The sequence below is a fragment of the Dioszegia hungarica genome (genome assembly GCF_025882075.1).
Source record: "Dioszegia hungarica strain PDD-24b-2 chromosome Unknown MKK02contig_6, whole genome shotgun sequence".
Classification (NCBI taxonomy): domain Eukaryota; kingdom Fungi; phylum Basidiomycota; class Tremellomycetes; order Tremellales; family Bulleribasidiaceae; genus Dioszegia; species Dioszegia hungarica.
The window spans coordinates 850,929-878,720 of record NW_026515768.1 but is presented as its reverse complement, the minus strand read 5'-3'; the positions used below and the strand labels follow the sequence as shown (position 1 = coordinate 878,720).

At 58.2% G+C, this 27,792-nt stretch overlaps 12 protein-coding genes across 12 annotated transcripts; 7 read left to right on the top strand and 5 right to left on the bottom strand.

Annotated features, from left to right (window-relative positions):
- Positions 1 to 646: 646 nt before the first annotated feature.
- On the top strand, positions 647 to 2,945 carry MKK02DRAFT_31605 (uncharacterized protein; the record flags this gene model as incomplete). Its single annotated transcript, XM_053088341.1, has 4 exons — positions 647 to 1,429; positions 1,479 to 2,130; positions 2,187 to 2,347; positions 2,592 to 2,945. 4 exons carry the CDS (start codon positions 647 to 649, stop codon positions 2,943 to 2,945), a joined length of 1,950 nt encoding a protein of 649 aa, XP_052947885.1.
- Positions 2,946 to 3,666: 721 nt separating this feature from the next.
- On the top strand, positions 3,667 to 5,813 carry MKK02DRAFT_22933 (uncharacterized protein; the record flags this gene model as incomplete). The annotated part of the gene is made up of 8 exons (XM_053086645.1): positions 3,667 to 3,882; positions 3,930 to 4,122; positions 4,207 to 4,314; positions 4,364 to 4,475; positions 4,521 to 4,920; positions 4,969 to 5,111; positions 5,165 to 5,428; positions 5,471 to 5,813. The coding sequence occupies 8 exons, from the start codon at positions 3,667 to 3,669 to the stop codon at positions 5,811 to 5,813; spliced, it is 1,779 nt and encodes a 592-aa protein (XP_052947884.1).
- Positions 5,814 to 5,887: 74 nt separating this feature from the next.
- On the bottom strand, positions 5,888 to 7,369 carry MKK02DRAFT_42494 (ribosomal protein L4/L1 family-domain-containing protein; the record flags this gene model as incomplete). The annotated part of the gene is made up of 4 exons (XM_053092017.1): positions 5,888 to 6,522; positions 6,577 to 6,879; positions 6,933 to 7,266; positions 7,325 to 7,369. 4 exons carry the CDS (start codon positions 7,367 to 7,369, stop codon positions 5,888 to 5,890), a joined length of 1,317 nt encoding a protein of 438 aa, XP_052947883.1.
- A 382-nt stretch (positions 7,370 to 7,751) lies between these two features.
- MKK02DRAFT_42493 (uncharacterized protein) lies at positions 7,752 to 8,710 on the bottom strand (the record flags this gene model as incomplete). The annotated part of the gene is made up of 4 exons (XM_053092016.1): positions 7,752 to 7,825; positions 7,894 to 8,267; positions 8,474 to 8,591; positions 8,683 to 8,710. The coding sequence occupies 4 exons, from the start codon at positions 8,708 to 8,710 to the stop codon at positions 7,752 to 7,754; spliced, it is 594 nt and encodes a 197-aa protein (XP_052947882.1).
- A 473-nt stretch (positions 8,711 to 9,183) lies between these two features.
- On the bottom strand, positions 9,184 to 9,962 carry MKK02DRAFT_42492 (uncharacterized protein; the record flags this gene model as incomplete). The annotated part of the gene is made up of 4 exons (XM_053092015.1): positions 9,184 to 9,266; positions 9,320 to 9,681; positions 9,752 to 9,875; positions 9,935 to 9,962. 4 exons carry the CDS (start codon positions 9,960 to 9,962, stop codon positions 9,184 to 9,186), a joined length of 597 nt encoding a protein of 198 aa, XP_052947881.1.
- A 565-nt stretch (positions 9,963 to 10,527) lies between these two features.
- On the bottom strand, positions 10,528 to 11,015 carry MKK02DRAFT_42491 (uncharacterized protein; the record flags this gene model as incomplete). Its single annotated transcript, XM_053092014.1, has 4 exons — positions 10,528 to 10,626; positions 10,722 to 10,808; positions 10,856 to 10,915; positions 10,968 to 11,015. The coding sequence occupies 4 exons, from the start codon at positions 11,013 to 11,015 to the stop codon at positions 10,528 to 10,530; spliced, it is 294 nt and encodes a 97-aa protein (XP_052947880.1).
- A 1,580-nt stretch (positions 11,016 to 12,595) lies between these two features.
- On the top strand, positions 12,596 to 13,667 carry MKK02DRAFT_22875 (uncharacterized protein; the record flags this gene model as incomplete). The annotated part of the gene is made up of 3 exons (XM_053086639.1): positions 12,596 to 13,089; positions 13,135 to 13,561; positions 13,617 to 13,667. Coding segments are annotated over 3 exons (972 nt in total), but the record flags the coding sequence as incomplete, so codon positions are not given.
- A 665-nt stretch (positions 13,668 to 14,332) lies between these two features.
- On the top strand, positions 14,333 to 15,088 carry MKK02DRAFT_42489 (uncharacterized protein; the record flags this gene model as incomplete). The annotated part of the gene is made up of 1 exon (XM_053092013.1): positions 14,333 to 15,088. The coding sequence occupies one exon, from the start codon at positions 14,333 to 14,335 to the stop codon at positions 15,086 to 15,088; it is 756 nt and encodes a 251-aa protein (XP_052947878.1).
- A 249-nt stretch (positions 15,089 to 15,337) lies between these two features.
- MKK02DRAFT_42488 (uncharacterized protein) lies at positions 15,338 to 17,646 on the top strand (the record flags this gene model as incomplete). The annotated part of the gene is made up of 6 exons (XM_053092012.1): positions 15,338 to 15,647; positions 15,698 to 15,707; positions 15,757 to 16,172; positions 16,217 to 16,267; positions 16,315 to 16,817; positions 16,924 to 17,646. The coding sequence occupies 6 exons, from the start codon at positions 15,338 to 15,340 to the stop codon at positions 17,644 to 17,646; spliced, it is 2,013 nt and encodes a 670-aa protein (XP_052947877.1).
- A 1,309-nt stretch (positions 17,647 to 18,955) lies between these two features.
- On the top strand, positions 18,956 to 20,140 carry MKK02DRAFT_31599 (uncharacterized protein; the record flags this gene model as incomplete). Its single annotated transcript, XM_053088340.1, has 3 exons — positions 18,956 to 19,270; positions 19,329 to 19,856; positions 19,907 to 20,140. 3 exons carry the CDS (start codon positions 18,956 to 18,958, stop codon positions 20,138 to 20,140), a joined length of 1,077 nt encoding a protein of 358 aa, XP_052947876.1.
- A 1,166-nt stretch (positions 20,141 to 21,306) lies between these two features.
- Positions 21,307 to 24,712, bottom strand: MKK02DRAFT_31598 (uncharacterized protein; the record flags this gene model as incomplete). Its single annotated transcript, XM_053088339.1, has 10 exons — positions 21,307 to 21,529; positions 21,592 to 21,677; positions 21,922 to 22,070; positions 22,266 to 22,423; positions 22,473 to 22,590; positions 22,643 to 22,927; positions 22,991 to 23,435; positions 23,483 to 23,655; positions 23,704 to 24,478; positions 24,539 to 24,712. 10 exons carry the CDS (start codon positions 24,710 to 24,712, stop codon positions 21,307 to 21,309), a joined length of 2,586 nt encoding a protein of 861 aa, XP_052947875.1.
- A 675-nt stretch (positions 24,713 to 25,387) lies between these two features.
- MKK02DRAFT_42484 (uncharacterized protein) lies at positions 25,388 to 27,752 on the top strand (the record flags this gene model as incomplete). The annotated part of the gene is made up of 14 exons (XM_053092011.1): positions 25,388 to 26,202; positions 26,254 to 26,265; positions 26,326 to 26,351; positions 26,410 to 26,435; positions 26,485 to 26,544; positions 26,597 to 26,620; positions 26,674 to 26,759; positions 26,833 to 26,890; positions 26,944 to 27,137; positions 27,196 to 27,269; positions 27,320 to 27,360; positions 27,410 to 27,531; positions 27,591 to 27,638; positions 27,689 to 27,752. 14 exons carry the CDS (start codon positions 25,388 to 25,390, stop codon positions 27,750 to 27,752), a joined length of 1,650 nt encoding a protein of 549 aa, XP_052947874.1.
- Positions 27,753 to 27,792: the final 40 nt, after the last annotated feature.

The window sequence follows — 27,792 nt, the reverse complement described above, 5'->3', positions numbered from 1 at the left end:
TTGTAGCGCGCTAGCGGTGTCGTCACCGAGGAACCGAGCGAATGAGAGCTGTCGCAGCTGTCCGATAGGGCGCCGGCCCCGGACGGCGATGCTCCACGATACAGGTAAGCATGTCTCCCCCTTGAAACGCAAGCTTACTTGGGCGTCTGCATCATGCTTCAGGAACCTTCCCTGTGTCTGTACCTGTCCCAAATCTCGCTTTAGGCCTTTTAGGCGCGATTGCAGCGAGGCAATAGAGGGGCTCGTGAGCAGGCAACGTAAGAGATCAGCGAGTGGCGCTTTCGGCCCCAGGATCGGCACATTCCAGTGTGGAGTAAGATCCTCCCATTCCATCTGGACCATAACGTAGAGGATAACGACGCTTGGCTCTATCGCAAGGGCATGCCCCTGGACGGGCGTCGATGGACCCCTAGGGCGCGTGATCAGCGCCGTGATGTCGGCGCCAGCTCAAGCTACAGCTGTGCTGCTCACTTGATCTGAGTGTGATGATGTCTCACCTACATTACTGTCTCGGGTGTTGACGGTTTGCCCATCAGCCAACTCCAGAGCAAGCAGTCAGCATTCCGCTCCGAGACAGCCTGCCCCCCCTCCTTGTTATCATACCTATCGAGATCCAACCCCCAAGGTCAGCTAAACAACAACCGTCATGTCATCCTTACCTGTCGATTCTGCCCTCACCATGCCCCCCTTCGAGCGCTCTCGGACAGATCGCTACCCCGACGTATCCCCCACTTCCAATGGTCATCCCAATCAACAGCCATACGGCACGGCGGGATACGTCCACGGCTCGGCACTCTGCTTCAATCCAGCCTATCATCACCAGCTTCAACCCCAGACATACCAGTACCAATACACCTCCCCCTTCCCTTCCCAGTTCTCCGGTCCTGGCTCGGCCCACTTCGACACCCATGATATGGGCATGATGTACCAGCCCGACCTTCCCCATCACTTCGACCCGGCGCTATACTACGGTGCCCTCCCTACTCTGCCCCCTCGCTTCTCGGCGTCCGGATCGGCTGGTATGCCCAATCCAGGTCGGTCAACGGGCTGCATCTCCCCGCTCGATTTATTCGGGTCTCTCCCCACCGCTCAGAGCTTACCAGCAAGCCTCAGTATCTTAGGCGGAAACAACACTTTCGTTCAGGCGCCAGAGGCGGTAGATGCGGACGATGCGGACGTGGGTGGCGCGCCAGAGATGGGGCTGCAGTACTCTCCCGGGTCCAGTTCGGCCGACTCGCTAGCTGAGATTGAGGAGGAGCCGGTGCAGGGAAGTATCGCGAAGAAGGCGAAGACACAGCGGGAAGGAGGGGCAAGCGGCAACGCGGAAATGCTATCACCTAGGATGGAAGAGGGGCCTACGTTGAAGGGAGGCAAGAAGAGGAGCAGGACGGCGCAGGCGTGCGAAAAGTGCCGTGGTAGAAAAGCCAAGGTGAGTCTGACTGGAATGCCTCCAACATGAGGCAGGGCTAATGAGACAGTGCTTCGGTGGGCAACCCTGCGATCGATGCATCAAGCGCGGCTTCCAATGCGAATTCGCAGCTGTCCGTCCTCGCCCAACTGCCAAACACAGTCCCAAGCCTAGAGTACGGCGTCATTCAATGGCATCTATCCCTCTCTCATCCGCAAATCCTACGTTCAAGCCGTCTACCTCTGCCGCCACGATCGTCCCCGGACACGCTCACTCACACTCCCTCTCGACCATCCTTCCCACACCGTCCCTTTTCCCACTCACCGGCCGGGCCCCGGATACGGCAGCACCGATCCCCGTCGCCCCGCCATCAACCCACGCGGGATCCGCGCTCGGACTCGGCCTGGGTCTTCACTTTGACTTTGAGCTCTCGCCGGCGCCAGCTGAAGACGACGGAGAGGCGGAAGGAGACTCGGACCTCGAGATGCCGGGCATGTCAAACTCCTTCTCGGGCTCGGGATCGGTCACCACGTCCATCTCGAGCGGAGCGGGCGGTAGCGGCGCAAATTGGCCTTCTCAGCCATGGGGTGTGGAGCAGGGGTTGCTGTACAATTCTGAGCCGATGATGACGGAGGACGATATCTTTACTTTCTCGCCGGTGCAGAGCAGCCTGGAGTGGGGGGTGGTGGATACGTCGTCTTCGATGGCGGCGGGGCCGAACGGTATGTCCGGCAGCAGTATGGCATCGGATATGGGTGGATACGAGCGAGATAGGCAGCAGGCGTTCATGACGGAAGGGCTGGATCCGAGGATGTTGATGGCGGGGCGAGGTTGGGGGTATCGGAATTGAAGGCGATCAGTGGTGGAATCTTCGCAGTGCTCAGACTTTGTACAGTATACACAGCCTCACAGATAGATACACAATTTGCGAGAGTAGTGGTCAGTGACTTGTAATCATCAACTTTGCATTGGATAAGTATTTTGGCAGCGGAAACGAGTTCAGCGCATACACCTGAGCGACACCAAGCTGGTTAGATGATCATACACTGAGTCCTGTCTTTTGACGGTAAGCCACAATGCCAACGAGATCGCGGTCTGAAAATCAGGAGACCGAACGTGCATGGGCAGATCGAGGGGGTTAGCGCGAAAGGATCTTGGGTGTCAAAGGATGTCTACTCTCCAGTCGAAGAGCACGGCCGGCAGGAGCTCGAGGTTGTGGCTGTTTCTCACTTCTCAACCTGCCCAGCGGTCGATCGAGATGACCGACAAGCCACGCAGTGCTGTCATTGCGTCTGACAACGTTGCTAGGTCGGAGCCAAAGACTTCGAATCAGCTGCTCCATTGCCCACCTCTGCCGCCAGCCACAGGTGCACCCCATCGTGGTACTCCCCTCATCGCCGCCTTCCTCGGTACACTTGCAGAGACCCATTCTAAGCCGATCCAGCAGTCCCCCGCCTCACACCCTCCTTCATTACCGCCCGCTCCTACTCTTCCTGCGACGCTTGGCCTCCTCCTCCCCATCTCCGTCAGAAATTGAATCCGACTCCTTCATCCCCGGTTCGGATGCGCCCACCGATTCGACCAACAATTCGGCCTTCTTCACCTGGAACGACAGCGCAGTTGCAGAAGCGTCTCCGACTGTACTCTTGGCCGAAGACGAGACCTATCATTTGGCACTCGGGCCAGTTGGGTCCGAGCGCTCCGTTTCGGACCAACCTGATCTGCCCCTCGACGAGCTCTGGAAACTGTTCGACCTGCGGATGCGTACGAGGGATTATGAGCTACAGTCTGTACTGCTAGAAGAGTTCAGGGGAATGAGGGGAGGATCAGAGCAACAGTGAGGGCTTCGTGAGTATTGATTTGGCAGATTATAGCTCGCTGTCAGTTGAGATTTTACGAGTACCAAGTAGGGGACAGTCTTCGTGCCCCGCGTCCCTCGCTGCCCGCAGGGATCTCGGCTCAGACTGCTGCCAGCATTTGGCCGAGATGTCGGCGAGGACTGACCGGTAGGGCTCTGTGCCCGATAATCTATATAATATAACAGGCTGCAGTGAGAAGTACAGAGTGAAGAGACTTACGAACCGGCGGCCGCACATTCCTCAAGCTCCGTTTGTTCCAGTTGCGCAAAGTCTGCTGAACTTTGATCTTTCGCACTATATCTCCACTTGCGGCCTCTCTTTACCAACTTGTTCTATGCCTCCTCTCTTCACCTGATCAGCCCATCCAGAGGCACTCTGTCGTATAGCTCTCCTGGCAGCATGGAGTCCGCATCTTCCGCTCTGCCCTTCGGGTCCGCTCCCACATCCGAAGGCATCGCCGCCTCGGCCTCGTCCGTCGTGTCCGCCGCGTCCTCCCTCTTCTCTGCGACATCTACGATCTTTGGGGACCTTCCGGCCCCAACGGCCATCTTGAACGGTACGAAGCCTTCGGCACTTATACCTGGGGATCCACTCCAAAGTGGGAACTATGTCCTTGTACGTCTCACTTGCTACAGCCGGAGAAAGAGCTGATATACCCACAGAACACGCTCATAGGGCTTATAATCGTCGTCGCTGCGTCAGCGCTGAACGCGTTCGGGCTGAACATCACCAAGCTGGATCATACGCGCCAGCAGGGATTGCCGAGGAGGGAACGGAAGCAGGAATGGATGCGGCCATTGTGGCTCGCGGGGATGGGGATGTACATGTATGTCGAGGTCTCGTTGCGAGCGGGCTGTAGCTGATGTTGTAGAGTATCGCAGCTTGGTGAGCTTCCGTGAGCTCTCAATTGCCGAGGAGCTTGAAGCTGACGCGTCCTAGTCGGCTCGACATTAGCGCTGAGATGGCTAAGACCTGACTGGGTCGCCCCGCTGGGCTCGACATCGCTGATCTTCAACTTTCTCTTCGCCAGCTGGCTAGTCGGGACGCGTGAGTATTGGTCGATCGACTGTTCGTTGTTATGGCTGACCTGGGCCAGCCGTGACTAAGACGGATATCAACGGGACGGCCGTGATCATCCTCGGCGTGATTCTCATCCTCGTCTTCAGCTCGATCAACCATGGTCTGCAACAGGGCCTCAATGTCGAGCGGTGGGTCCTGTCCTACCTCATGCATATCCACCTGCTGATCTCCAGCTTGAACATGTTGTGGGCCCGAATAGACTGGCTCGCCTACTTCATCTTCCTCATCCTCTTCACCTCCTCCACCTACTTTGCCTCCTCCATCCTCGCTCGCCTACTCGCCTCCCGCGCCTCCTTCTCTCCTCTGCCCTCCCCAACCATCGACCTCCCCACTACGACGCGCGCCAAGCCGCCGCACGCCATCATCGGCTTTTTCAAGCGGATAGCAGCGGCGGGGAGGCGCATAAACAGCTTTGTCCTGCGGCAAGTGGAGGTGATTCTGCAACGAGCGGAAGATCCCAGGGTGACGTGGTTGCAGGGTATAGGGTGGGCGGTGTGTGGTGGGAGTCTGGCGGGGATGTGCTTGGTGTTTACAAAAGCGGTGGTCAATCTCCTCGGGCTGCACGATCATCCTGTAAGCTAAAGACCTCACACCATCGAGTTCAACAAGCTGACACAACAGTTCCTGAACTTTTCTTCCATCCTCACTCTCGTCCTCGTGGCGGTGACGGCCATCCTCCAGATCGTCTGCCTGAACCGTGCGCTTGCATGCGCCGACACAGTCGTCGTCGTCCCTCTTTTCTACGCGGGCTATACAGTGTTCGGGTAAGCTGGCAAGTGTGCCTCTTGTTGACGACAACTCCAAGCTTATGTTGTAGCTTTATCAACTCCCTCATTTTCTACGACGAAGCAGGCCAATACGCCCGCTGGGTCCTCATCGCCGTCTTCGCCTCCATCGGGGTGCTCGTTTCGGGCGTCACCATCCTCTCGCTCAAATCATCCGCCAAGTCCGCTCCCGATCCATATACCGTCGCAACGGAGCCTTCGGGGAGTATGCGTATGCGGCCGCGCATGCCACGGGGCCGGTCTGGGACGCCCGGCGAGGGTGGGGATGGCGATGCAGACGATGAAGAGGCGGGGCCGTCAAAGTCCGAAGAAGGGAGGGGGCGGATGAAGCGCGGTAGAGAGACAGAAGGGGAGGCAGGGGAGGTTATGTGGGAGGTGGGATCAGTGAGCGATGATGACGAGGACGACCAAGAACTGGGCGGTAAAGGCAAAGAAGGGGAGGGAAGGAGAGGAATTGGAGGTGGGGATGTAAGAGGGGAGAGAAGGGGGTTGTTGTTTGATGAAGAGGATGAAGGGGGGAGAGGGGGGAGTGAGAGTCCTACAGCGACGAAAGTGGATGTCCCGAGAGAAGCGGAGAGGAATCCATTTGCGGATGACGAGGAAGGATTTGGGGCGTTTGAGGCGGTGTCCACGCCGGTGTCGGGTTCAGGTGCAGGGAGGCAGAGTGGGGACGGGCGCTGAGAGATGGAATCACTGAGTAGATGATCCGATTTTGGGGCTATCATAGATGTATAATCTGTACTGCATTCTAGCACTCATATGACCACTCTCCCATCCTCCCCTTGCATATCTCCCAAGGCCTGCTCCATCCCCTCCATACTGAATACCTCCTCGCCCGCCGCACCTTCCTCCATCTCCGTGATCCCATCCACCACGCCCCTTTCCAGGACACACCACTTGTACTTCAACACATGGTACACCTCGACTTCATCCATCCCCAATACCTCCACCCCTGGCAAGTTCCGGACCGAGCGGGTAAACGCCTCGAGGTTTTCGAGTTCCGCGTTGGAAGAAGGAGGAGGGTGGACAAAGAGGATAGAAAGGTCCGAGGGGGTACCGAACCGCCTTATGAGGCCCGACTCTTCTGTTTCTACCGCGTTGGCATCGATGACGGCCGATTCGACCTCCAGAGTCGTCTCTGGCTCTGGCTCGGCCGCTTCGTCCAAGAATGAAGCGTCCGATATGAATTCGGGAAGACCGTCGCATAGTGCCCGCCGGGCCTCGGCTGTCCCGCTCCATTTGGCCTCGTTCAGGTCTGGGACGACCCGCAGAAGTCCCGCGGACAGCTTGGACGAGAGGGCCGTGGCGAGACCGAGGGCGCGAACTTTACGAGGAAGGAGCTGGGTGTGGTCTCTTGGATGAAGAGCAAAGATGGGTGCACCACCCCGGCCTGAGAATCAGCATTCGTCCCTTTGGTCTCCCTAGACGATTGCCGAGGACTTACGCATTCCACTGCTTGCATCGCCCACACGAGCCTTACCCGTCCCCTTTTGCTGCCTCAGCTTCCTCCCCGAATAGTTGACCGTTGACCGCGTCTTGGTACTCTGATTTCCGGAACGCAAGAGGGCGAGATACCATACGACGCAGCGATGGAGGATGTCCCGCCGGAGAGGCTGGGCGAAGATGTGCGGTGGGAGCGAGAGAGCGGATGCGGAGGAATTGGGGGAAGTGGGATTGGGGGCGGCAAGTGAGGAGAGGGGGTGGGAGATCGGTGAGAGGAGGGAGGGCGGGGAGGTGTGGAGGCGGACTACATGTCAGCTATGTCCGCCTCCGAGATCTGATTTGAGGAGGAAGCCTCACATCCTCGTGGAGTTGGTTCTTGGACATTCTCGAACCCCTCAAACCTGACATTTGGGGGAATCACCACGTCCGACGGTATCTCGAGCGGTCTCCGTCCGTTCGGTTGCTCGGCAGCGACCGCCGTGTCTGCGTATAACAGATCTTGCTGGTCTGCTTCCAACGCTTCCAGCGTGTCTGCCGATTCTAGCCGAGTCTCATCGACGGTATGTGTAGTGGCATATGACCGAGACGATAGTGAGCGAGAGGATTGTGCGCAGAGAAAAGGGAGGCAGCTGGGTCCAGCGATGGGGCGAGAAGGAAGGAGAACCGATGGGCGGAGAAGGGGTCGGCTCGGCTATCTCTGTCAGTTCCTCCTCGGTCGAGCTCGAGTATTCAAGCGGGAGTCAGCTCACCTGTGCCGATGCCACTGTCTGTGCGAGCTTGGAGATACGCTTCATGGCTGCTAGATTGACTTTAGATAGGTGGAAGAGTACTTTTTCGAACGAGGTGTCGAGCTTGCAAGGTGGTTTCACTTGAGCGGAAATTCTGCTTCCGCGGCCGTTGCTGCATGCTGCAGCTGGTCGAACCTCCAGAGTGTCATCGAGGATTCGAGTAGCCCTCGCAAGGCAATCATGATAGCATGTGCGACAAGGCGATGGCAGACAAGTACGAGGCAAAGAAGGATCAGACATTATAGTGCATAAGGTATAGATAGATACAGGTGGACTGATCGTATATTGCAGTCGACAAATTCTTCTTTCTTCTCCGCGTCCTGGGCTCGTCGGGCCACCTTCTCCTAACCCCCTGCTAGCTCTGCACTCGACAGAGCCACATCGCTGTTTACTTGGTTGGGGGTGCGCCCGGGGGAGGAGCATAGTGGTTGCTGGTCTGCGGAGTACCAGTCACGACGGGGGCTGATCTGTCAGCTAAAGTGCGCACATCCGTACCGAGACCGGCGCATTTCGTCCACATCGCGACTCACTCTGTGTGGTGACATCATACCCAGGGGGCGCTGCCCCTCCACCCTCCCTCTCGAGCCTCTCCGCCTCCCTCGCCTGCTCCCACTCATACCCATGCTCGTGCTCTCCAGTATTGGTATTGTTCGCCTCAGTCCCCGTCCTCGCCTCTTTACCGTACTGCCCCGCCATGCTGGGCTGGTACGTCGCAGCCGGAGGAGGTGGGTTGGAGCCATACGGGTTCCCGCCCGCGAAGGACGAGTTGGTAGCGGGAGGAGGGGGGTTGTTGGCGTAGGGGTTGTTGCCCTGGCCGTAGGTGTATCCAGCGGCGGGGGCGTTGCCGCTTTGCGCGTAGGGAAGCGCCGGGGGGCGATACTTTGAGAATTGCTTCTGGAGTTGTCTGGATGTCAGCGGGGAATTCGGATACCTTTGTAATGACAAGGGAAGTTGGGGGCAGGGGATAGGGCCTTGGCTGTGACAAAGCGAGATGTGGGAAATATCGCCCAAAAGTCGCCCAAAAGTTCCAGCAGGGTGATGATCCCCTCACATCCTACTCCTCCCCCGCGTTTTTACACAGTATATTGATGCAAAAGATCATACACTCACTTTCGCCGCCAGTAACCACACAGTGCGAAAAGCAATACCACAGCAGCCGCCACTCCGATTCCGATACCGATGCGCGCACCGTACCCTATCCCATTGTCGTAGCACCGATAGGCTCGGTCTGAGATGTCAGCGCTATGTTTTGTCTTCGTCTTCATAGCCGATCAAGGACACAGCTCGCGGAAGAAATGGGACAGGAGCTAGATACTCACTGAACCTGTCATAGCAGATATCAGACATGTTGAGTGATTTCTATTTGTCTTTCTCTTCCGAGATGTCGAGGTGTCTAGGCTTATGCGTTTAGTAGTAGGGAGTGTCCAGTCTATCGACGATGTGCGGATGGATGAGAGTGAACAGCAAGAGGGATCAAGCTGTGGTGAACAAAGGAGGGTCTTGGCGAGGCGATCTCAGCCTGAAATCTGGCCGTCGGAATTCACCGCTTCGAGCAAAGGTATGACGTCATGACGCAATCAAGGGGCGGATCCGGCGGTGCATAGTCGGTGCATGGTGCACAGATGAATTGGAGCGCGATACACTATCCAAGCCTGCGAGGTGCAAGAGGATGGACAGCGGTCGGTCTGGATGCATAGGGCCGAGGTTCTATATTATCCAAACAGTGAGCAGCAGAGAGACACAAAGTGCATCAGAGCGCATGATAATTTCTAGCGGCTGGGAGACCGAGCTCGTACTAACCCAGGCTGAGATGTCCATCTCTAGTGACGATACTCGTATCGCTTCTCCCTCGTTGCACTAGAGACTGAAGCGGGCTGGGAAATAGTAGTCCCCATTGCAAGACCTGAGCGTCAGCTTCGCTCGAATCGTTTAAACATGGGTCCCACTCTTACTCACCTCGAATAATGTCGGACGAGTACTCCGGAGGCGCATCATGTTGTTCCCCTCTCCCAGCTATCGTCCCTCTGTCTCTCGCTTGTTCCCACTCATACCCATGCGCATGCGCCGCCCTGGAATCAATCACAGCGTCCCCACGCTTTCCGCTCTCTGTCCACCCGGACGGCCGGTATATCGCTCCTGGAAGCGCGGGGTATGGGGTGAAAGGCGTGATGGGTGCTGGGTTGGACGCGAAGTAGGGGCTGGCACTGGTCACCATCATTCCGTTGCCACGATCACGTGATCCGAGATGCGGCGGTTCGGGCGCATGAGCGATGGGAAGGATAGGGGGTTGAGGCGCCATCAGCTGCTGTTGCAGTCGCCTGGAGATCAGCATACTACCCATACCGCCACGCCAACCTGACAGGGGGTCTAGGCAGGTCATCCACTTACTTGCGACGACACATGGCGCAGCAAACAAAAATGAGGAGTACCGCCGCGGCGATACCGACGCCCAATCCCGCTTTGGCGGCTGTACTGAGCTCTCGGTGGTCGTCGTCGCATTCGTAAGGTCTATCTAAGGCTATCAGTACGGGTCATGTATATGGCTTGTAAGGATGAGAGGGGGCGACCTACTAAGACCATCATAGCAGGTGTCGGGCATGGTGCAGTCTTCAGATAAAGGCGATAGTTGCTGTAGCTGGGTGAAGTTACGATCAATATCGTCAAGGATGCGATCAGCGGAGGGGGCAAAGTATTGAGAAGGGCCACCATCCTGCCTGTAAGCCCATCGTTGTACTGATCGTCCTCGCACGGCGTACCCAACCGAGGTATCCTTGGCGGCGGGCAGAGATGAGCGCTCTGGACTTTGAAACCGGCCGTATTACCCGATGGGGTAATTTACGGCTTGGCGGTGCGCGTCACACAGCGGTCTCGCATGCCCGCTTTGCCCTTGTCCGCTCTTGCAGCTTGAAGCTTGACATATGACGACCGGAGCCAATACAACCTGTAGGTAAGTGGTGTATCAGTGGTAAGCGACATCCATCGATCTCTGCACTCATCCGCTCGGATCTGCCGCCCAGCCCGACTCACCATCCGGGACTTCTCAGTGAAGAAGGAGCGGTACGGCCCACCTCGCAGTGCCTGATACCCCATGCATGCGTATTCCGCTTGTACAACGTCAAGATCCCGTATAAAGTCCGATTGTCCTAGTCGAGCCGTCTCCGCTACTACGTGGTTGATTCCTTTGTCAACGTGTATGTTGGTTGACGGACCGGGAGAAACTTGATAGGGTGTCGATTGAGGCATGGCCATGGTGGGACAGTAGCCTAAGAGTCAGCTGTGCTCTAGCGCCAGTGGAAATACTAGCAAAAACAGCTGATAGTCGTTTCGAGAAGCAGCATGGGAAGGGGAAAGGACTTACCCCGAGCAACAGCACGAATCCGCCCAAGAACACCTCCAGGCCGATCATGACCGACTTGAGCGCGAATGATATGACGAAAGCCACTGCCTGGACATCGTTAGCTTATTACCAAGACAGCATGGATTTATGCTCACGACGAGGAGGACGAGAAAGTACTGCGAGTACTGCTCGACGAGACGCTGCGAGGTCGGGTCCTGCTTGTATGAGCTGGATCCCTTGAACTTGCTGGGGCACATGATAGCTTACTATCCGTCCCTCGAGCCACTTGATGACCGGGGCTGGGAGGTAGTCCATGTTGAGCTTGAGTTATAGGTCGAAGGTATTGTTAGACACGCATGATATCGCTGCTGCCTCCACCCAGGCCTCGACGCGACAGGGAGGTCCGTGGGCAAAGGTCAATCTGCCACTCTTGGCGCTTACCTTTGCAAGTGAGAAAAGACCGAAAGTCCGGCCGGCGTCCCTGAAAATTGGCTCACCGGACCCCGGACTGACGTCATATTCCGGGCCGTTTCTGGTAGAAGTTGGGTCACTCCCGTGCAGTCTCCCGTGTGGTGCCGATAGATCGCCTTTGCACTCGCACCGTATCAGGAAGCTACCGAATCCATCCACAACTCGAGCAGACCCAGCGCCAGCCATTGACGACGCATCAGGGAAACAGCCCCCTCCCGGCTTACTCTCCCGCCAACGTCCCCCCTCTCCATCTCAGCTTCGTACATATCTCCAACTACCCATCGCCCATCCCCCACTTTCTCCCTTATCACACTCTCGACATCTGACCTTGTTCGACGCAAGTTCAGTACTGTCGATACCCCCCGTCCCCCATAACAACCGGCAAAACGGCCTCCCAAGCTATCCAACTCGGCCTCGTCGGCCTACTCAGCCGCCCAGTCCTCAAGGCCGTGTTCCCTTCGGAAGTACGCTCTACCAACGGCAACGGCGGTAACACATCCAAGCCCGGATCCATCTCTGAAGAGCAGCACACTACTGCTCAAGCCCCTTCGTCGCTGTCTCCCCCAGACCAGCCCGTCAACATATCTCCCCACTCGTCCTACCCTCCCTCGGTCGCTTCGCACCACACCCTCCCGTCCGATCCCAAGGACCTCCTCCCTCCCCCGCCCAAGCACGACTACGCACTTGGCGCTCCGCTCATCAGCCCCAGCGCTACCAATCTCGACCGCGAGCCAGAGTACTCTGCTCCCACCCCCGCGGCAGAGCCTATCCAGACGGAACAGCACTACGTCCCGGATCTCTACTCGTCCAACGGCGTCCACCCCATCCAGCTCAACGAAATGGCGGACCACACTTCTACCGACCGCAACACGTTCGGCGGTCACCAGGACCACCAGGACCACGACGAGTCCCTCGCCCACAAGGTTGACGGCATGACGCTCGACGAGCGTCTCGCCAACGAGCAGGAGCACGACGGTGCTCACGGCCGCGGCGAGAACGGTATCTCCTCGGAGGAGCGGGAGCTTCAGCAGCACCAGGAGAACCAGGCCAACCAGTCAAGGCGTACCTCACTCCGCCCCAAGTCGGTCAAGTCGGTCGCGCCTACTCATTACACCACCAAGGAGTACGCTGCGCCGCTCAACCACGCGGATGCTGAGAGCGTTCGCGGCGGTGACATGGGCAACACGGGCGCAAAGAGCTTCAGGGGTACCGATGCCGGAAGCGTCAGGTCTCCCGAATACGCCGAGAGCCAGGCTACTCGTCCCGAGTAAGTTTTCTTTTGCCATGATTGGGACGGCGCTGATTTCAGGTACGAAACCTCCAGGTCGTACGCCAAGCCCATCCCCATCGTGACCACCTACGAGCAGCAGGATGAGCCCCTCGTCCGCCGCAACTCCAAGACCAGCAAGGCCGGCTCCATCAAGCGCCCTGCTTCCCGCACCGGCTCGGTCCGCAACTCGGTCATCAACGGCCACAACCGCGAGAGCTCTATCGGCCAGGCCGCCCCGGGCGAGATCATCACCCAGGAGCGCCAGCAGCACCTGCAGCAGTCCCCCAACATGGGCAGCCAGCGCGGTGTCGGTCTTCAGGACCAGGGCGCGATCCCCCGGGACCGGTCCACCACGTTCGACGAGGCGTCGTCCCACCGCCCCCGCTCGGCGTTCGGCCACCGCCCCGAGCCGGTCCTCAACAGCGTCACCGAGGACCAGCGTGAGTCCCAGTACGGCAACGGCCGCGACTCGCGTGCTGGTGTGCTCAACCGCAACGGTACGGTCCTCAGCCGCGCTGGCACCAACGGCCGCAACGGCGCTCTCAGCCGGGGCGCTAACGGCGGGACTGTCGGCAGCAGGCGTGGTGCGTTCGGCCGCGGTGCCGGTACCACCATCGGTACCCAGCCCGAGGAGGTTTTGGGTCGCGAGTGAGTAGTCTCCGCTTCGATTTAAGGCTGTTTGCTGACTCTTAGTGACATTCACACCCGCGCCGAGCTCTCTGAGCGTATCCTCGACGAATCCACTCTCCGCCGTCTCGCGACGATGGAGAAGAAGGACGCCAAGCGGCTCACCAAGGTCATCAAGGCGGAAGGCAAGGCCGAGGCCAAGTCTGTCCTTGGCTCCATCAAGGAGCTCGAGCGCCTCGTCAAGCTCCAGAAGGAGGGCGCGCGCGCCGAGCGCAAGTCCCAGGCCCGTCTTGGCAAGTGGACGGTCAAGGAGCACAAGGCCCGCCTCAGGTTCCTCAAGGAGAAGGAGAGGTATGAGCGCATTGAAGGCGAGCTCCGGAACGCCGAGAATGACTATGAGGAGAGGAGGGACCATGCTGCTGGTTTGACGGGGCAGGTGGCGGAGAAGACGCAGGATCTGGATGATCTCCGTGGGCAAAAGGCCGCTGATGATGTGAGTTTTTGATTGAGCTTTGGATGAAGGAAGGGGCAAGGGCTGATGAGTTTAGCGTGAGCGTGAGGTCAAGCTTTTGGCGCTCAGGAACCCGGCCCACAGCTAGAGTGTCCCGGCGTCGGGAGAGAAGTAGAAGCGGAGAAAATGTGAGAAAGGCGGGCGGGTGGAGGAGGATCTTCGCTGTTTCTTTATCTTTCAAATCTATACCCATTGTCGTTCCCACCTTCATCGTCTCTTCGTGGGGCATTTGCCCCTACTTCCTCTTTGTCCATATACACAACTTTTCCTTCCTCTTAATTCCACCCCTTTTCAGTAAAAATTGAGTATAATTCGTGAGAAGGGAAATCTGATAGAAGCGTATGCACACGTATACAACCAGCTTTGGAGCGTGAGCAGCAGCTGCTACGACTGGGGTAGAGAGCAGCAGAGGAGGTGGTCGCTATCTTGTCGGGGTGACTTCGGGTGATAATCCCCCGGCGGAATGAGTATTGGATCCGCTTAGCGCTTGGACCCTGAGCCAGGTGCTCGATCTTCTGCCCCGTTCTTTTCCCCACCACCGCTTCATTCCGCCGCACAGCTACAGTGGCACCGCGTACCTGGTACAGTTGTCTCGCTCGCTCAAGCAGCTGTCAACAACAATAGCCTTGCTACATTCATTCAACAGGGCGTACACGGCACACAGCATACCTCTGAGCTTATTTCACCGAAGCTTCGCCAACCACACACAATTGCAACTCGACACGACACGTCAGGGACCGGAGACAAAGGAGCATGTCGTCCTCTCAATACCAAAGCCAAGCCAACCAAGCTTCTCGGCCGTCGCGTACCCCTTCTCCTTCCATACATCAACAATCTCAGTCACAGTCGCGTACAGGCTCAGCCAACAACTCGCCGGGCGCACCACGTCTCCCACCCAAGGACGCGCAATCGCAATCGCATTCAGGCTCGCGCACGGCCTCGCGCTCGTCCCCCCGCAACAACAACCCCACAACAACAAAGACAGACTACCTCACCCTCCCTCCGTCCACTTCGTCATTCTCCAATCTCGCGCGGTACGCTAGCGGGAACAGCAATTCGGCGGCAGACGACGACCTCGTGCAGGCCGTTCGGGACTCGGTGCAGATCCGCTCCCCCTCCCCTTCCCCTTCTGCCCAACAATCAACGTACCTCGCGCGCCCACTCGAACCTACCATCGCGCCCCAACGCAGGTCCCCTTCCCCTCGGATGCCATCGGCCAACTTCCGCGCGCAACCAGACTTCTCAGCTTCGCCCGATCTCAACAGCAACGCCACTGCAGGTTTCCAGTTCCAGCCGGGACACGGATACAGCCATTCCAGCCCGGACATGAGTGGTCTGGTGCAGCCCACGATGGGCAGAGGAGGGGCGGCGGTGATGAACCCGTTTGAGGAGGAGGACGTGCATCAGTCTCAAGGGACGGCGGGGAATGGAACGAAGCATAGGAGTCCAGAGGCAGCGGGAGTCGTGGCGCCTTCAAGGCAGAAGTTCAGTCGGGCAAACACTGCGTGAGTCTACCCTCTCCGATAAAGACCTTGGCTGCGGCGGTGCGAGAGCTACGATGGCGCACCTGCCTCATCCGGCTTGGGATATGACCGTTTCCATTACCCCTCCCCTCCGTGTTGCGCAAAGGGGGTTGGTCAAAGGATAGCTTACCCTAATGGGGATGATACCATAAGCCTCTCCTCTTCCGACGTCTATCTCTATTGCTTTCACTCTTTCTCTTTCTCTGAATCTACCGAAAAGAGACCATAGCTGACCATGCTCTCCAACCAATCCTACCCGCCTCAATCTTCCTCTGCCGGCTCATACGTATCCGCCCCCTACCATATCCTAAACAGTACGACGCCCTCGTCAGCCTCTCAGACCCCCCTCCTCGCCACCTCCCCCGACGCCCAGCCTCTCCCGAAAGGTCGGCCCAGGCGGTCCCTCTCAACAGACTCGTACGCCGTCGAAAGTGGGCCGATGAGGGAATTGACGGCGGGTCAGAAGAAGGCCGCGGCGGAGAAGAAGGGGAGTAAGCATGCGGATATTATTGATCGATGGGATCCGACCGGGTTGGGGGATGCTAGTGAGTTATCATGACCAGGAATACGATTGCGACCAAGCTGACGATTATAGTGTGGCATCAGTACGTTGTCATCTCTATCATTTGGTGCAGTGCTTTAGCTGATGAATAGCGCTGGTCCATACGACGCCGCTGCCCCTTCTCGGAACGTCAACCAGACCAAAGGGCCCATGCAGGTCTTCTCGTCAACCCCAGCTCCTGCCGCCAGTACCGGCTCCTCGAACCTGGCATCCACCGCCCCCACGCGAAAAACAACGACCATCCAGGAGAATGAACATCACTCTCATCCCCGAGCGGCCCCGATCGTAGCGGCCCTTCCGCCACCGGCGCCCGCACGCATCCCCGTCAATCGTCGAGTGAGCGGCGGTGGATTGACTGGACAATACTCGACCAGTGTTCCATCGGGCGGAGGCTACTTTCCCGATGCCAAGCAGCCGCAGGATGAGGCGACGCTAGCGAGGCTCGAGAGGGAGCGAGAAAGGGACCAAAAGCAGAGGGCGTTGAAGGCTGCTTGGGGCACGGATGAGCGTGAGTTCTTTGTCTTTGAGAATGGGGTGGAGCTGATGTGATAGCGGAACCATGGGAGGCTTTCGGCGCTTCTCCGAACGAAGAGCTTGGACATCGTGAGTTGCCTCAAGCCATCTCGTGTGAGAACACAGCTAACGCTCAGTGGGGATGGACGGACTCACTGCCGATATTGTACCCGCCAAGCCCGTCCGGTCTCCCGGTCTCAGGCTCGGCGGATCCCGTGCCGACTCGTACGGCAAAGAAGCGCTACCCTCTCCAACAAACGAGAATGCGCCCATCAGCGTTGCTGATCTCCCCGGCGCAGGTTCTGCGGGTCGGCCAGCAGCCGGCGGAGGAGTCAAGCGGACGAAATCGCTCATGCAGAAGTTCAAGACAATGGTGCGTACGCGATCGGGGTCAGTAGCTGGGCAAGAAGGGGAGGGTACTGCGCCGGTGGTCATCCAGGGAGGAGGGCGCAGATATGCGGGTAGAGGGAGCATGTCGATGAGCGCCAGTCCCGGTGCGGGTGTGGGGAGGGGGTATGATGGGTATGAAGGGGGAGTGAGGGAGGAGGAAGAGATGGTGGATGATCGATATGCGGATGCGGATGTGGAGGATGATGGGTATGAGCGGGAGCGCGAGGGGTATAGGGGTATGAGGGAAGGGGTGGGGCGGGTCGTTCAGCCCCACGCCCATGCCAGGAGAGCGTATTGAGAGGATCGACTAGCGGTGGAAAATACGGAGGGGACGCCATCGCTGACTCCACTGTCAGCGCGACGGCAAATCCGGTATCCCCTTCCGGTCGGCCTCTCCGTCCAAATCGGTCCTCCCCGTCTCGCCGTCCACCGAGTTCCCCCTCCAATCTCCCAACGAGCGAGACGAAATCCTTTACGACACTTCCAATACCAACGCCAACCCCTTCACCACGCCCAACAAGGCCCAATCTCAGCCTCAGGGTCGGACGGTCAATCTCGTGCCCCAGCCCTCTCAAGCGGGCGGTGCGCAGTTTGACGATGCGGTCGAGACTATACATGCGGACACGCCAGGCGGGCACGTCCGGTCTGAAACGGAGAAGGAGTTTGTCTTTGTCGATTCGCCCAATACAAAGGTGCGAAACCAATCCTCGGGAGGAGGAGGGGGGAGGAAGGGATCGTCCAGTCCAACAAGGGCAAAGGGGATCCCACCCGTTCCTGCTCTTCCGGCGTCGATCAGTCAACGCGGTGGACTGCTAGCGACGGAGTCTGGGGCTGGAGGGAAGAGCGAGAGAAGCGGGAACGGGAAGGGCAATGGGGAAGCGTTCCGACCGCTCGATAGGGTCAAGTATCTGCCCCCTCCGCCGGTCGGACAGGTCATGCCGGACTTTGCAGACATTGAGGTGCATCGGAGAGCAACGACGCCGGACTTTGGGCTGGGGGTGGAGGGGCAAGGGACGGAGGGGTCGGGTATGAGGAGGAAGGGGAGTGTGGTCAAGAAGATCAGGGAGCGCATCAAGTAGACGAGACGATCGATGGGCATGCGAGAAGGGGAAAGGGAGATGATGGAGCCGAGAAATAATGATAGAGTACGGAGAATCTCCAAGGACCTGTGGGCAGGCATGTATATCTAGATGTGTTTGGGGACAGATGCTCATCTGCTCTAATTATGATCTCAGCCCGACTACCGCGCGTGATGGTCGACTTGTGGCACTGCTCGTTGAGCTTGGTCGATGTCAATAATCTCGCGGGCTATATGACATGCTAGGCACCAGTATACATCTGTGCTTACCCCTCACATGCAGATGTCTCGCCTTTGTCAGTCGATTACAGGCGACCAGGGCAGATCGGTAAGGAGGCAAGGACAAGTATCGTCGATCCCTACTTCTACTCGCGTATCGAATTCCCCCGGAACCTCCGCAAAGTATCCTCATACTTGAAACCTAATTACTCGCTAGAGACGCCCCGGTCTGCTCCGTGCTGACGGTCCAGAATCTCAGCGCAGGACTCAGACGTTCAGACCGCTGACATCAGCAGATCGCATCTGAAGATCTGAAACCGAATGGATACCAGGGGCTGCGTGTTCCATCGCACCACATTCCGCGTCCGAAGATGGCAGAAAACACTGAGAAAAGTCGTTTTCCCTTTCTCTCTGGTGCCGGTCTCAGTCTGATGCGCGTATCGTGGGCGTCGGGAGGACCGAGGAATCCAGATCGGGGCCTCGACCTCCTCCCGATCTCTAAAGAATACAACTAGCTTACACGATCCCCTGCTGCTCGCGAGATCGAGCTGACGCCCTAGCATCTTTTGCCAACACTGGCCCTCCTTGACTACTCTGTCGCCACTTTTGGAATACTGTTCGCTTCCTCTAATGTCTGACTCGCTCTGTGGACATTGACATTGCAGGGACAGGGCACAACATGGAACTGAATGCCGTGGGAATCGGAGCTTATCGTGGGAATCATATAAGCGCATGCAGGAAGCGGTATCTGTACATCCCTCCGAGAGCTCCAAGTCCAAAGCTTCCAAGCTACACATTCCTTTCGCTGCCTGGTCATCCCTCATCTTCCGCCTGCATCATCATCTCATCAAAGCCTCCGATCAACTACGCATCCCCCAATACAACGGCAACCGCACAGGCACGCCTGTCTACCACCTGATCGCCATCCTTGCCTTCGTCCCCACAGACACCGAGACACACCCCCGTCAACAGTCGTCACGATCTAGGCCTCACGCCCTCCCCTATATCCTCTCCTTAGCGCGCCTGCCACGCTCCTCTCCATTCACCCTTCCCACCCTCCACATCGCCCCGCCTCGATCCCGCCCTCCCCCATGACGTCTTTCACCCCCCGTCGGGTCGCCTTTGAGCTGGTCTCCGCCTTCGATCATCCCTCGCCCCCGGACAGCAACAGCCCGTCCACTCCCTATGACGAGTCGGTCACCTATCGTCGCTGCGGACGCAGACCGGCCATGATCGGTCGGCACGATCGCAAAGGCGAGGTGTCGATCAAGGGCAACACCATCTGGAACCCCGCCTTTCTTCCCAGCCCCGGCGGTACCATCGGTTTGGAGGGTCAGTACGTCGATGAGGAGACAGGCATGCTGTATCTGTCGGACGATGCTGTCAAAGGGAGGATCTGGCGTGTCGTGAGTGCTCTCCTTTGAGGCGATTGTCTATCCAGTCAAGGCCTAGCTGACCCCTCAGACTAACCACACTGCCGAGACACTCATGGCCATGTCTGACCGCGAGGATGCAGAGGAAGAGGAGCTCATCCGTCTCTCCCACTCCCTCCTCCCACCGCCGATCGACCTCGGTCTCATGGAGCCCACTCCTGCTATCCCACAGAGACTCACCGTCGACCACGCCAACCTTCCCTCTCCCGGCCTCGATCTGGTATTTGCAGACCCACCCCCTCTGACCGTCGCTCCACGTCGCCTAATCTACCCACCCATGCCTACCTCGCCACTCCCCTCACCCCTCTACAGCCTCGCCGATATTGCTCCCTCCCCAAAGCGCGTCTGGTTCGGCCCGGGTGACTTTGTCCGCGTCACCCCTGATCACAAGCGACTCGCCCGAGAGCTGGTCGGCGAGGACTGTACCGAGGAAGAGCCAGAGTCGCTGGAGGATTACTTTGGTGACTGGTCCGCAAGCTCCAAGGCGCTCATCTTCGCCAAACCGCCGGCCACCATCGAGGTCCCGCGGGTTTGGGTCTGGGGGAACACCCACTTCGAGGTATGTTGCTCTTACCTCTGGCTGTTCGACTTACAGAGCTGACGCATCAGCTCATCCCCGTCGCTGAGCTCATGGCCAAGCGGAGCAAGCGATCGAGGCAGGCGTCCCCTGGAGCTTCCCTTCCGCACCCCAAACACGCCGAGGGCTCTAGTCAGTGTCGATCTCGACATTCGTCTAGGCCTCGCCTCGGTATCCTCATCGTATCGGCATGGTCAATCCCTGCCATCGACCCCCATCGCATACTCTCCTCAATCACTCCGTCGGTATCTCCCTCCCACCTATGACGATTCCCCCTCATGACCCGCCGGACAGTCAAGTCAACCCAGACACTCTCCTCGCTACCCCATCTCGCACGCTCCCTGCGGTCTCTAGAATCTGCCAGACTGCTCTGGTAGTACACTCTTTTTCACGCCCACTCACGATCTATATGACCTCATTTCTCTCTACGCTACGACCCCCGCAACGAACGCTCTTTTCCCCACTCCGCCTCGTCACTCCCCCACACGTTCCGATCGATATATCCCCCGGTCAAGCAGGAGGGACAGCTCTTCCTGCTCGCCAGTCCTGAGTCTACCCACTACATAGACCCCCCACACTCGTTAGCTTTCCGGTCTTTACGCTGTCTGCTGTTCACGTCCCAAACCAAAATTTCGTAAATATGTCATCATTGTTGTACGCCAGCCTGGTTGTAGAAGGCTTCATGTTTAGCTATGCATTGGCCCTTAGCTATACCAGGCACGCTGTATGCCCACCAAGCGATCATTTGCGCGGATATGGGCATCCTCAGCTTGAAAGAGCAGAGGGTTTGACTGCTTGATTCTGGGTGGCCCACCGTGTTTCAGATGCCGTTTCAGGTTTTCGGATGACGTTTCAGATGACGGGGGATCTGAGATCCATCTTGGCGCGCGTGACGCTGACCTGTCAACACGTCTCACTCTGATTCGTCCGTCAGTATGACAGGCTCGGATGCTTACGATACATTCTAGGTCTTCCAGGACCTCCAGCATTATCCGCGAAGTTCTAGGCCATGCGAAAAGCAGGCCTCGGTCGTACCTGGAGGAGTTCTAGGCCCTGCCGAAGTAAGGTAATCTGCTGACACCGGTGAACACGTTCCTGCTGTGCCTGTGGAGTGACTCACTCGGAAGCTGTCGGACAGCATTGAAGTGAGGGCCCGCCATGTATCGAGCGAATCCCGGCCATCCGCCGGTCCAAATAGTCACAACAGTAAGCTGACAGCCTGGGTAGGGTGTGCGAGTCGACCGCGATCCCGGTGCGATGTCATGGTTACCCCGTGTTTGAGGCGATGGGCACTGGGTAGAGATCGGCTGACGCGGTGGACACAGCCCGTGAGCCAGGTATAAGAGTAGGACACCTGCGAGGGAGAGCCTGATCATACATTCTCGCCTCCCACTCTCAAGTCCAACGCTCCCACTATAGCACATTCAATCACTCACAATGCTTGTTGAGGAAGACACAACCCACAAGACCACTCTCGCTGCCAAGCAAGTACCTTACACTGCGCAACAGCCAGCCCCGCCCACGCATACGCGCACGCTTCCCAGAGACACCCTACGGCACTGCCCAGACCCCCTCGCTCTCGAGAAGTACATCCGCTACGGCCGACGACCAGCGCATTTCGGGCCCACCGCCAAGACGCCATGGTCCCCCTCCCACTACCTCGGCAAGCTCTGCATGGGCATATCAGGCGCTGGTGACAATGTCGCCGAAGTCTCACCTCTTGCGGTGGGCATCTCTGAGGTACGACAGCGAAGGGGAGCGATAGTACGTCTGCTGTCCTACCGACTGATCTACGGGGATAAGCTGATAGTAGCAGGAGCGTCATGCAGCGACGAGACTGCTTCGGATGGCCATCGAGACGGAGTCACAAGAGGCCGCCGACACGTTGGACCTCCTCAGCGCGCTCCCCTTCTTCATCCACATCACCGCCTCAAACCACACCCTCTACAAACCCCTCCCCTTCCGAGCTGGAGAGACACTTCCCGCATGCCAATGCATGTTCCCACACCATCGCTCCACCACATCTACCACGCGGCGGCGGGCGCACATCTCGACCAAACAGGTCAGATTCGCGGGCGAAAACATGCTTATCATCTTCCATGCGGGTTCGAGTGGAGGTGGAGTTGGGGATCCAGATGGCGATGAGGGGTATGGGGATGGCGAGGACGTGCTGGCGGAGGGCAGTCTGTGACAGGACTACGAGGTCTGATAGAGGGAGGAATGTGTCTTCATGGCTCGCCCGTTGCGATCAGTGCTAGCGTAACGTACGATGAGTAGCGTCACATGTCATATTGTACAGTTTTACATACGGCGTCGCACTGTGCTAGTACAGGTATAAGCGAGCAACTTTGGATGCCGGGCTGGACGTCCCTTCCATCCCTTACCACCTACCCCTCCCACGCTTGCCACCTCGCCCACCTCGGCCACCCTTGAACCCTCCGTCGTGCTGGAAGTCGTGCTCGATCACACTGGCTTTCTGACCGAAGTGCTGACTGAACACCCACCGAGCGATTTCCTGTCTGGCTTGGAGGATCGTGCCGTATGTGGAGCTGTACAAGTCAGTTCGCGGCACACCATCCGGGCAGCTTAACAACTGACTTGGCACGGAAATAGTCCTCCTCGAGCTTCATTGAAGATCTGAACTGGATAGCTCCGCTGACCTTCTCCACATCCTGGCTGTAGACGGGGTACCGAAGACCGTTTGATCGACAGAAAGCTAGCAGAGTCAGTGTTATGCCCTGTGCTCAAAACTGAGGAGTCGCATTCACCTTTGATCTGCTCGACCCAGTCCACCAGCGTATCCTCCCCAATCGCAGGATCCATCGCCGGCACCTCGATGGGGTCCGCACCGTTATAGACGGCACAGTCCGATAAGCGCTGCTGACCTGTGAGAGCTCGATGCATCTTGTCGAAGTGCTTGAGGAACGCTTCGAGCCCACCAGCGGTCGCAGCCTTGAGCACGGCGGCGCCAAAGGTCGGAGAGTCGACGTCGCTGTTGGCTGAATATCGCTGAGTGACGGAGTCGGCACCGGTATGCAGCCGCTCGACAAAGGCTGTTCAATCAGCTCAGTCTGTCAAGCTCCCGCTCGGAAGATGAGGAGGAAGAGGGAACGTACTGTTCGCATATGCATCCCACTCGACAGTGAGCGAGAACACCGGCTTGACAGAGGTTGGCAGGGCGGCGAGCATGTCGCTGATAGCAGCCTTGATCCGACCAATACCGGGGGCGGGCGGGTGGGTGGGCTCAACGAGAACGCTGGAACCATTCGCCGGCGACCCGCCGCTCTTCGGACCCATCTCAGGCTGACCCTCTCCCCTTTGGACGGGCCCAATGCGATCCTCGGCTCCGCCTGCTTCGCCTGAGGGGGAAGGAGATGTCGCAGGATCGCCCATGAGCATCTCGTTCAAATGACCGGGCGGAGTCGACGAGAAAGATGGACGAGCTGCGGTGGCCTCGCGAGGTACGGAGCCGGTGACAGGTTCCTCGAGAGCCGAGCTGTGCAGCCATTTGAAGGCACCCGAGGAGATACACTCCAAGAGCGCGGAGTTGGTCGCCTCGCTCTGGTGGGTCAGTTATGCCGTTGACTCAAGCGCAATCCCATACTCACCTTGACCGGTTTAGCCTCTCCAGTCCAAGTCTTACTCCCGCCTATAGCTGCCGCGGCGGTGATGTACTCGGCGGTGTGCCTGTTGGTCGGTAGCTTGGAGAAGGAGGGGTGACTCTTGATAGCCGGATGGTCAGGCGAAAGGGAGAGGGTGAGTTGGCAGATGTGCATTGGTTCTGATACGTCAGCTTCATTAGGCCTGGACCACCACTAGATTAGCTTACCGTCATCTTCATCATCCCCAGCCATGACCTTCTCATACTTCCATTGCACCGTCGGGACCAACTCCTGCGGCAGAGAGTGGAGGACCGAGTTCCACACCCTGGCTGGGTGCTCGGTAGCGAGCGGCGGAAGATCCTCTTCGAGGCTGACGATATGCGGACCGACCATGAAGCGCGTCCCTTCCTCTTCCCCTTCGATCTGACGGACACTCCAGTCGCATGCGGCCTCAGGCATCGGGATATCGCATTCTTGCTGCAGAGCTGCCTCTTCCTCGCACGTCTCGAGGTATGCCTGACTGCCGATGACTCCGACGCCGACATCTTGACCGCCGTAGAGGGACTTGTCGTTGACGTTGCGAGTCCGACCATCGCCTAGACCAGGCAGGATGAGCGCCTGACCAGGCTGCTGGCTATCCGAGCGGAACTTCTTCCTCCCTCCAGAGTCGGACTGGGCGACCGTCGAGCCGGCATAAGACGGAGCGCGGACGGACCGAGACGCTCGGTCCTCTTCCTCCTCGGTGTACATGGTTGAGTAAGCGCGCTTGCGCTCGTCATTCGCCGACGTCGAGTATTCGCGTCGGAAGGCCTCGGAGAGGAGGCTGCTCGCAGCGCCGGAGGAGATCCGAGGGAGAGCGGATGGTCGAGAGGGCTCGGATGAGGTTTGGTCTGAAGGCGAGGAGGGGGGAGGAGGGAGCGAGTCGTCCGTATCGAGGAGATTCTTCAGATACTCGGCTGTGCTGTAGTTGGCCAGGTCGGATCGGCCGGTAACGTCGGGAAGCTGTTCTGATCAGCTTTGACAGCGATGTAGACCCATTCGCGGTGAGATGAGCTGACTCACTTGGGTGGGAGTGTTCTCCAGATCAGGAGTGAAGGGCACTCTGCCTCGGCCGATCGGCGGAGGAAGGAAGTTGCCACCTTCGGACCGCCTCGACCGGGACGAAGTAGAGAAGGACGAAACGACGCTCGACTCGCGCTTGACACGAAAGGAAGATGTTGGAGACGGGGGCTGCATCTTGGATGAGCGCGGATAGGGATGGCTAGTGCTCAGTAGATATGACTGCAAGTGGGGGAAGGTGAATGAAGTACAAGAGAGACGACCGGGGAGACGATGGAGGCGCGTGATCTCGCTAGCATCGCGCACGGTCCCTCTTTAGGGGTGTTGCGGCGGCATCAGCAAGTCCCGCTCGACCCCCAGCCCTTGATCGGAACAGCCAATGTCAGCGCTCTGACCTTCTCACCCACTCAGGCTTCTCATCAGCATTAAATTCAATAATATCACCTTCTTGATGGCCAAGTATAAGGAGGAGTGAGCCGATGGTGAGCGCTGTATCTGGAAGGGGATATAGGTGCACCTCCCACCTTGCACACCTCACTTTTAACGCGTCAGGCCCATAGTTGCCCTCGCTGATTCTCTCCGAGTGCACGGGGTGATCATAGCCCCAAGCTGCAGTCGTGGCAACCTGAGATAGATGAAGAGTGACATCAAGGGGTCAGTCGGCGGACCCCCGCGCGTCCATCGTCGGCTTTACGTCACCCCCACTCAGCCAAGTTTCGCCCGCCTGCTCGCAGCTGCTCGCCCGCCACCTCTATCCTCTCTTGTCTCTGTACATCTCTTTGCCTTGTTCACATTGACCATCCTGGAGAGCAGCTCATAGACGAGCTCGCATCATCCGGCTCCTCAAACAAGATGCCTCGTCGCACCGTTCAAGACAACATAAGGCTCAAGCGCGAACGCGACCTCGCCCAGGCGTCCGCCTCCGCCTCCACCGCCCCCGGCGGCTCGCTTGATCTATTGGCGGACGAGCCTCCCAAACGCAAGCGAAGCCGGTTCCATCAATTCGACGCGGTCGTACCTGGCCCTCGGCAACCAGTAGCCTCGGCTTCAGCCCCACCGCTTCCGGCTGCGCGCGCAGCGGCGGCTTCGGAGAGGCTGAACCAGCTCCGAAATGCCGCGGGTCCATCTGGTCCAGCAGCCTCAGCACCGTCTGCAGGAGGCCGACAGGCCGAGGAGCATGTATCGGGACGCTATGCACTGGCGAATCGGATGGCTGCCGCTCGAAGCGCTTGGGACCAGGCCGAGGCATCCTCCTCTGCGAGCCAGCCAAGGCCGCACGTGCCGCCTCCTGCGGCTCGAGTCGCTCCGTCCGTTCATGCGGGTCGGCCTCTTCCCGCCCCTCGGTCTCTTCCTGCTGCTTACCATGATGGAGCAATGTATTCGGCTCCTCCGGCTCGGTCACTCCCTACAGCCTACCCCGGTCCATCCTCCTACTCGCAGGCTGTAGCTCGATCAGCCCCGGTCGCGGCCCCCGCGCCCTCGGCTCAGCTGCCAGAACATATGCAAGCCCCGTCCATCGCTCTTAACCTGGACCTTCCTCCCCTCCCCTACGGTGGGTATGGACTGGATGTCGCTCCGCCAGCTGCTGCGCGTGCGCCTCCAGCTCTGCCCGTCATCAAGAGGGAGCGTAAACCTGCTGCCGAGCCGAAAGAATACAGACCAGCTCGGTATGTCATCCTTCGCTCGTGTTATGCCTGGTCCTCGTGCTGATGGTATAGCGAGCGAAAGAAGTACGTCCCGATTCTCTTGACTGCGTGATAGACCCCTGCGCGAGACTGCTGACCTTCTAGGGCACCAAAGACCACTCTCGAACGAAGTACGCTTCCATGTTTTCACCCCTCTTTGAGATGAGAAGCACACAGCTGACTCTACAGTGGAAAGAGTCATGTCCCAGCGCATGGTGGGTCATATCCAGGTCGGCACTCTGACCGATAAAGCTGACTTTCCAGTTTATGATGACCCGCCGAAGGATCCGAGAGGGACCGCAAGCAGCCGAGAAGTATGCTGTTGTGAGTTGGCTTTTGCCGTCCTGACCCTTTTCAAAACCATCTAAGTCTACAGCTTGGCTCGACTGGGAATGTGTACGTGAGTCCCACTACGACTGCTAGTATCAAGAATTATAGCTGATGCTCTGGTAGACGGTCATCATTGACGCCAAGCCCAGCTGCGACTGCCCGGACTGTATGAAGGGCAATTCGCCCTGCAAACACATCGTCTTCGTCTTGTCAATTTTATCCGGCTTGTCCTCTTCACCGAGTATCTGTAGACGATGAAGCGAGTAGTTGCTGACTGGACAGCTTGAAGGTCTTGAAGCTTCCCGTCTCATCTACTATCTGGTACCAGAAGGGCCTTACCGTCAGTTTACGTATTTGGAGCGTTTAGTATAACGCGCAAAAAGCTGACAATAGCAGAACTCCGAGCTCGCAACTGTATGGGAAACCGCCCCTGCGAATCCCTCTGACGCGCACACCGCGTCCGCAGCGGTCAGGGCCGCATATCTCAAAGCGACGGGCCAAGGCGGAGCGCCCGAGATGGCAGTGGAAGCTCCTCCGGCCGCGGCCGCCAAGCCAAAGAAGGATGTCGTAGGGGATGACTGTCCAGTGTATATTGCCTCCTCACGAAGGTTCAGAATGTGCAGAAGCCAAGGCTGACGTACTTAGCTGTTGCGAAGAAATGACCGATCAGGATCTGAAGAGCTCCAAGTTGGTGTTTGATGAGGCGGGATGTGGGAATGGTAAGTCTGCCTTTCTGGATCAGCGAAAAGAACACAGCTAACGAGTACAGCTTTGCACAAGGAGTGTTTCCAGATGTGGGCGATAACATCGGTGAGCTCCCAGACCCACGCACAGCTGCCGACGAAGCTCATGTGGACAGCGTGGAAAAGGCGAGGAAGTCACTTGCGTCTACTGTCGTGCGCCCTGGGCCGATGCGGGCGGCGGGAAAGGAAAGGGACGTGCTGCTGCGCACGGAGCACCGCAGTACAGCTCTCTCGGCTAGTGAGCTTTCCGTGTCTCTGGTCGATTGTGGCCGAGAAGGGTGGGTGCTGATAAACCAGCTTGAATATGGCCGATGCGGCCGGTCTGAGCAGACAAAGGGATACAAGGTAAGCTGCCCATGGCCTAAGGAATTCGCAGGACCAGGCTGATATCTCAGCTCTTATTATCATGGACCTATGGCAGGGCGGTCAATGTGGGGCAAGAGGTACCAGGGTGATTAGACGGGGTCTTAGTAGGGATTACGGGTCATGCGTTGTGGAG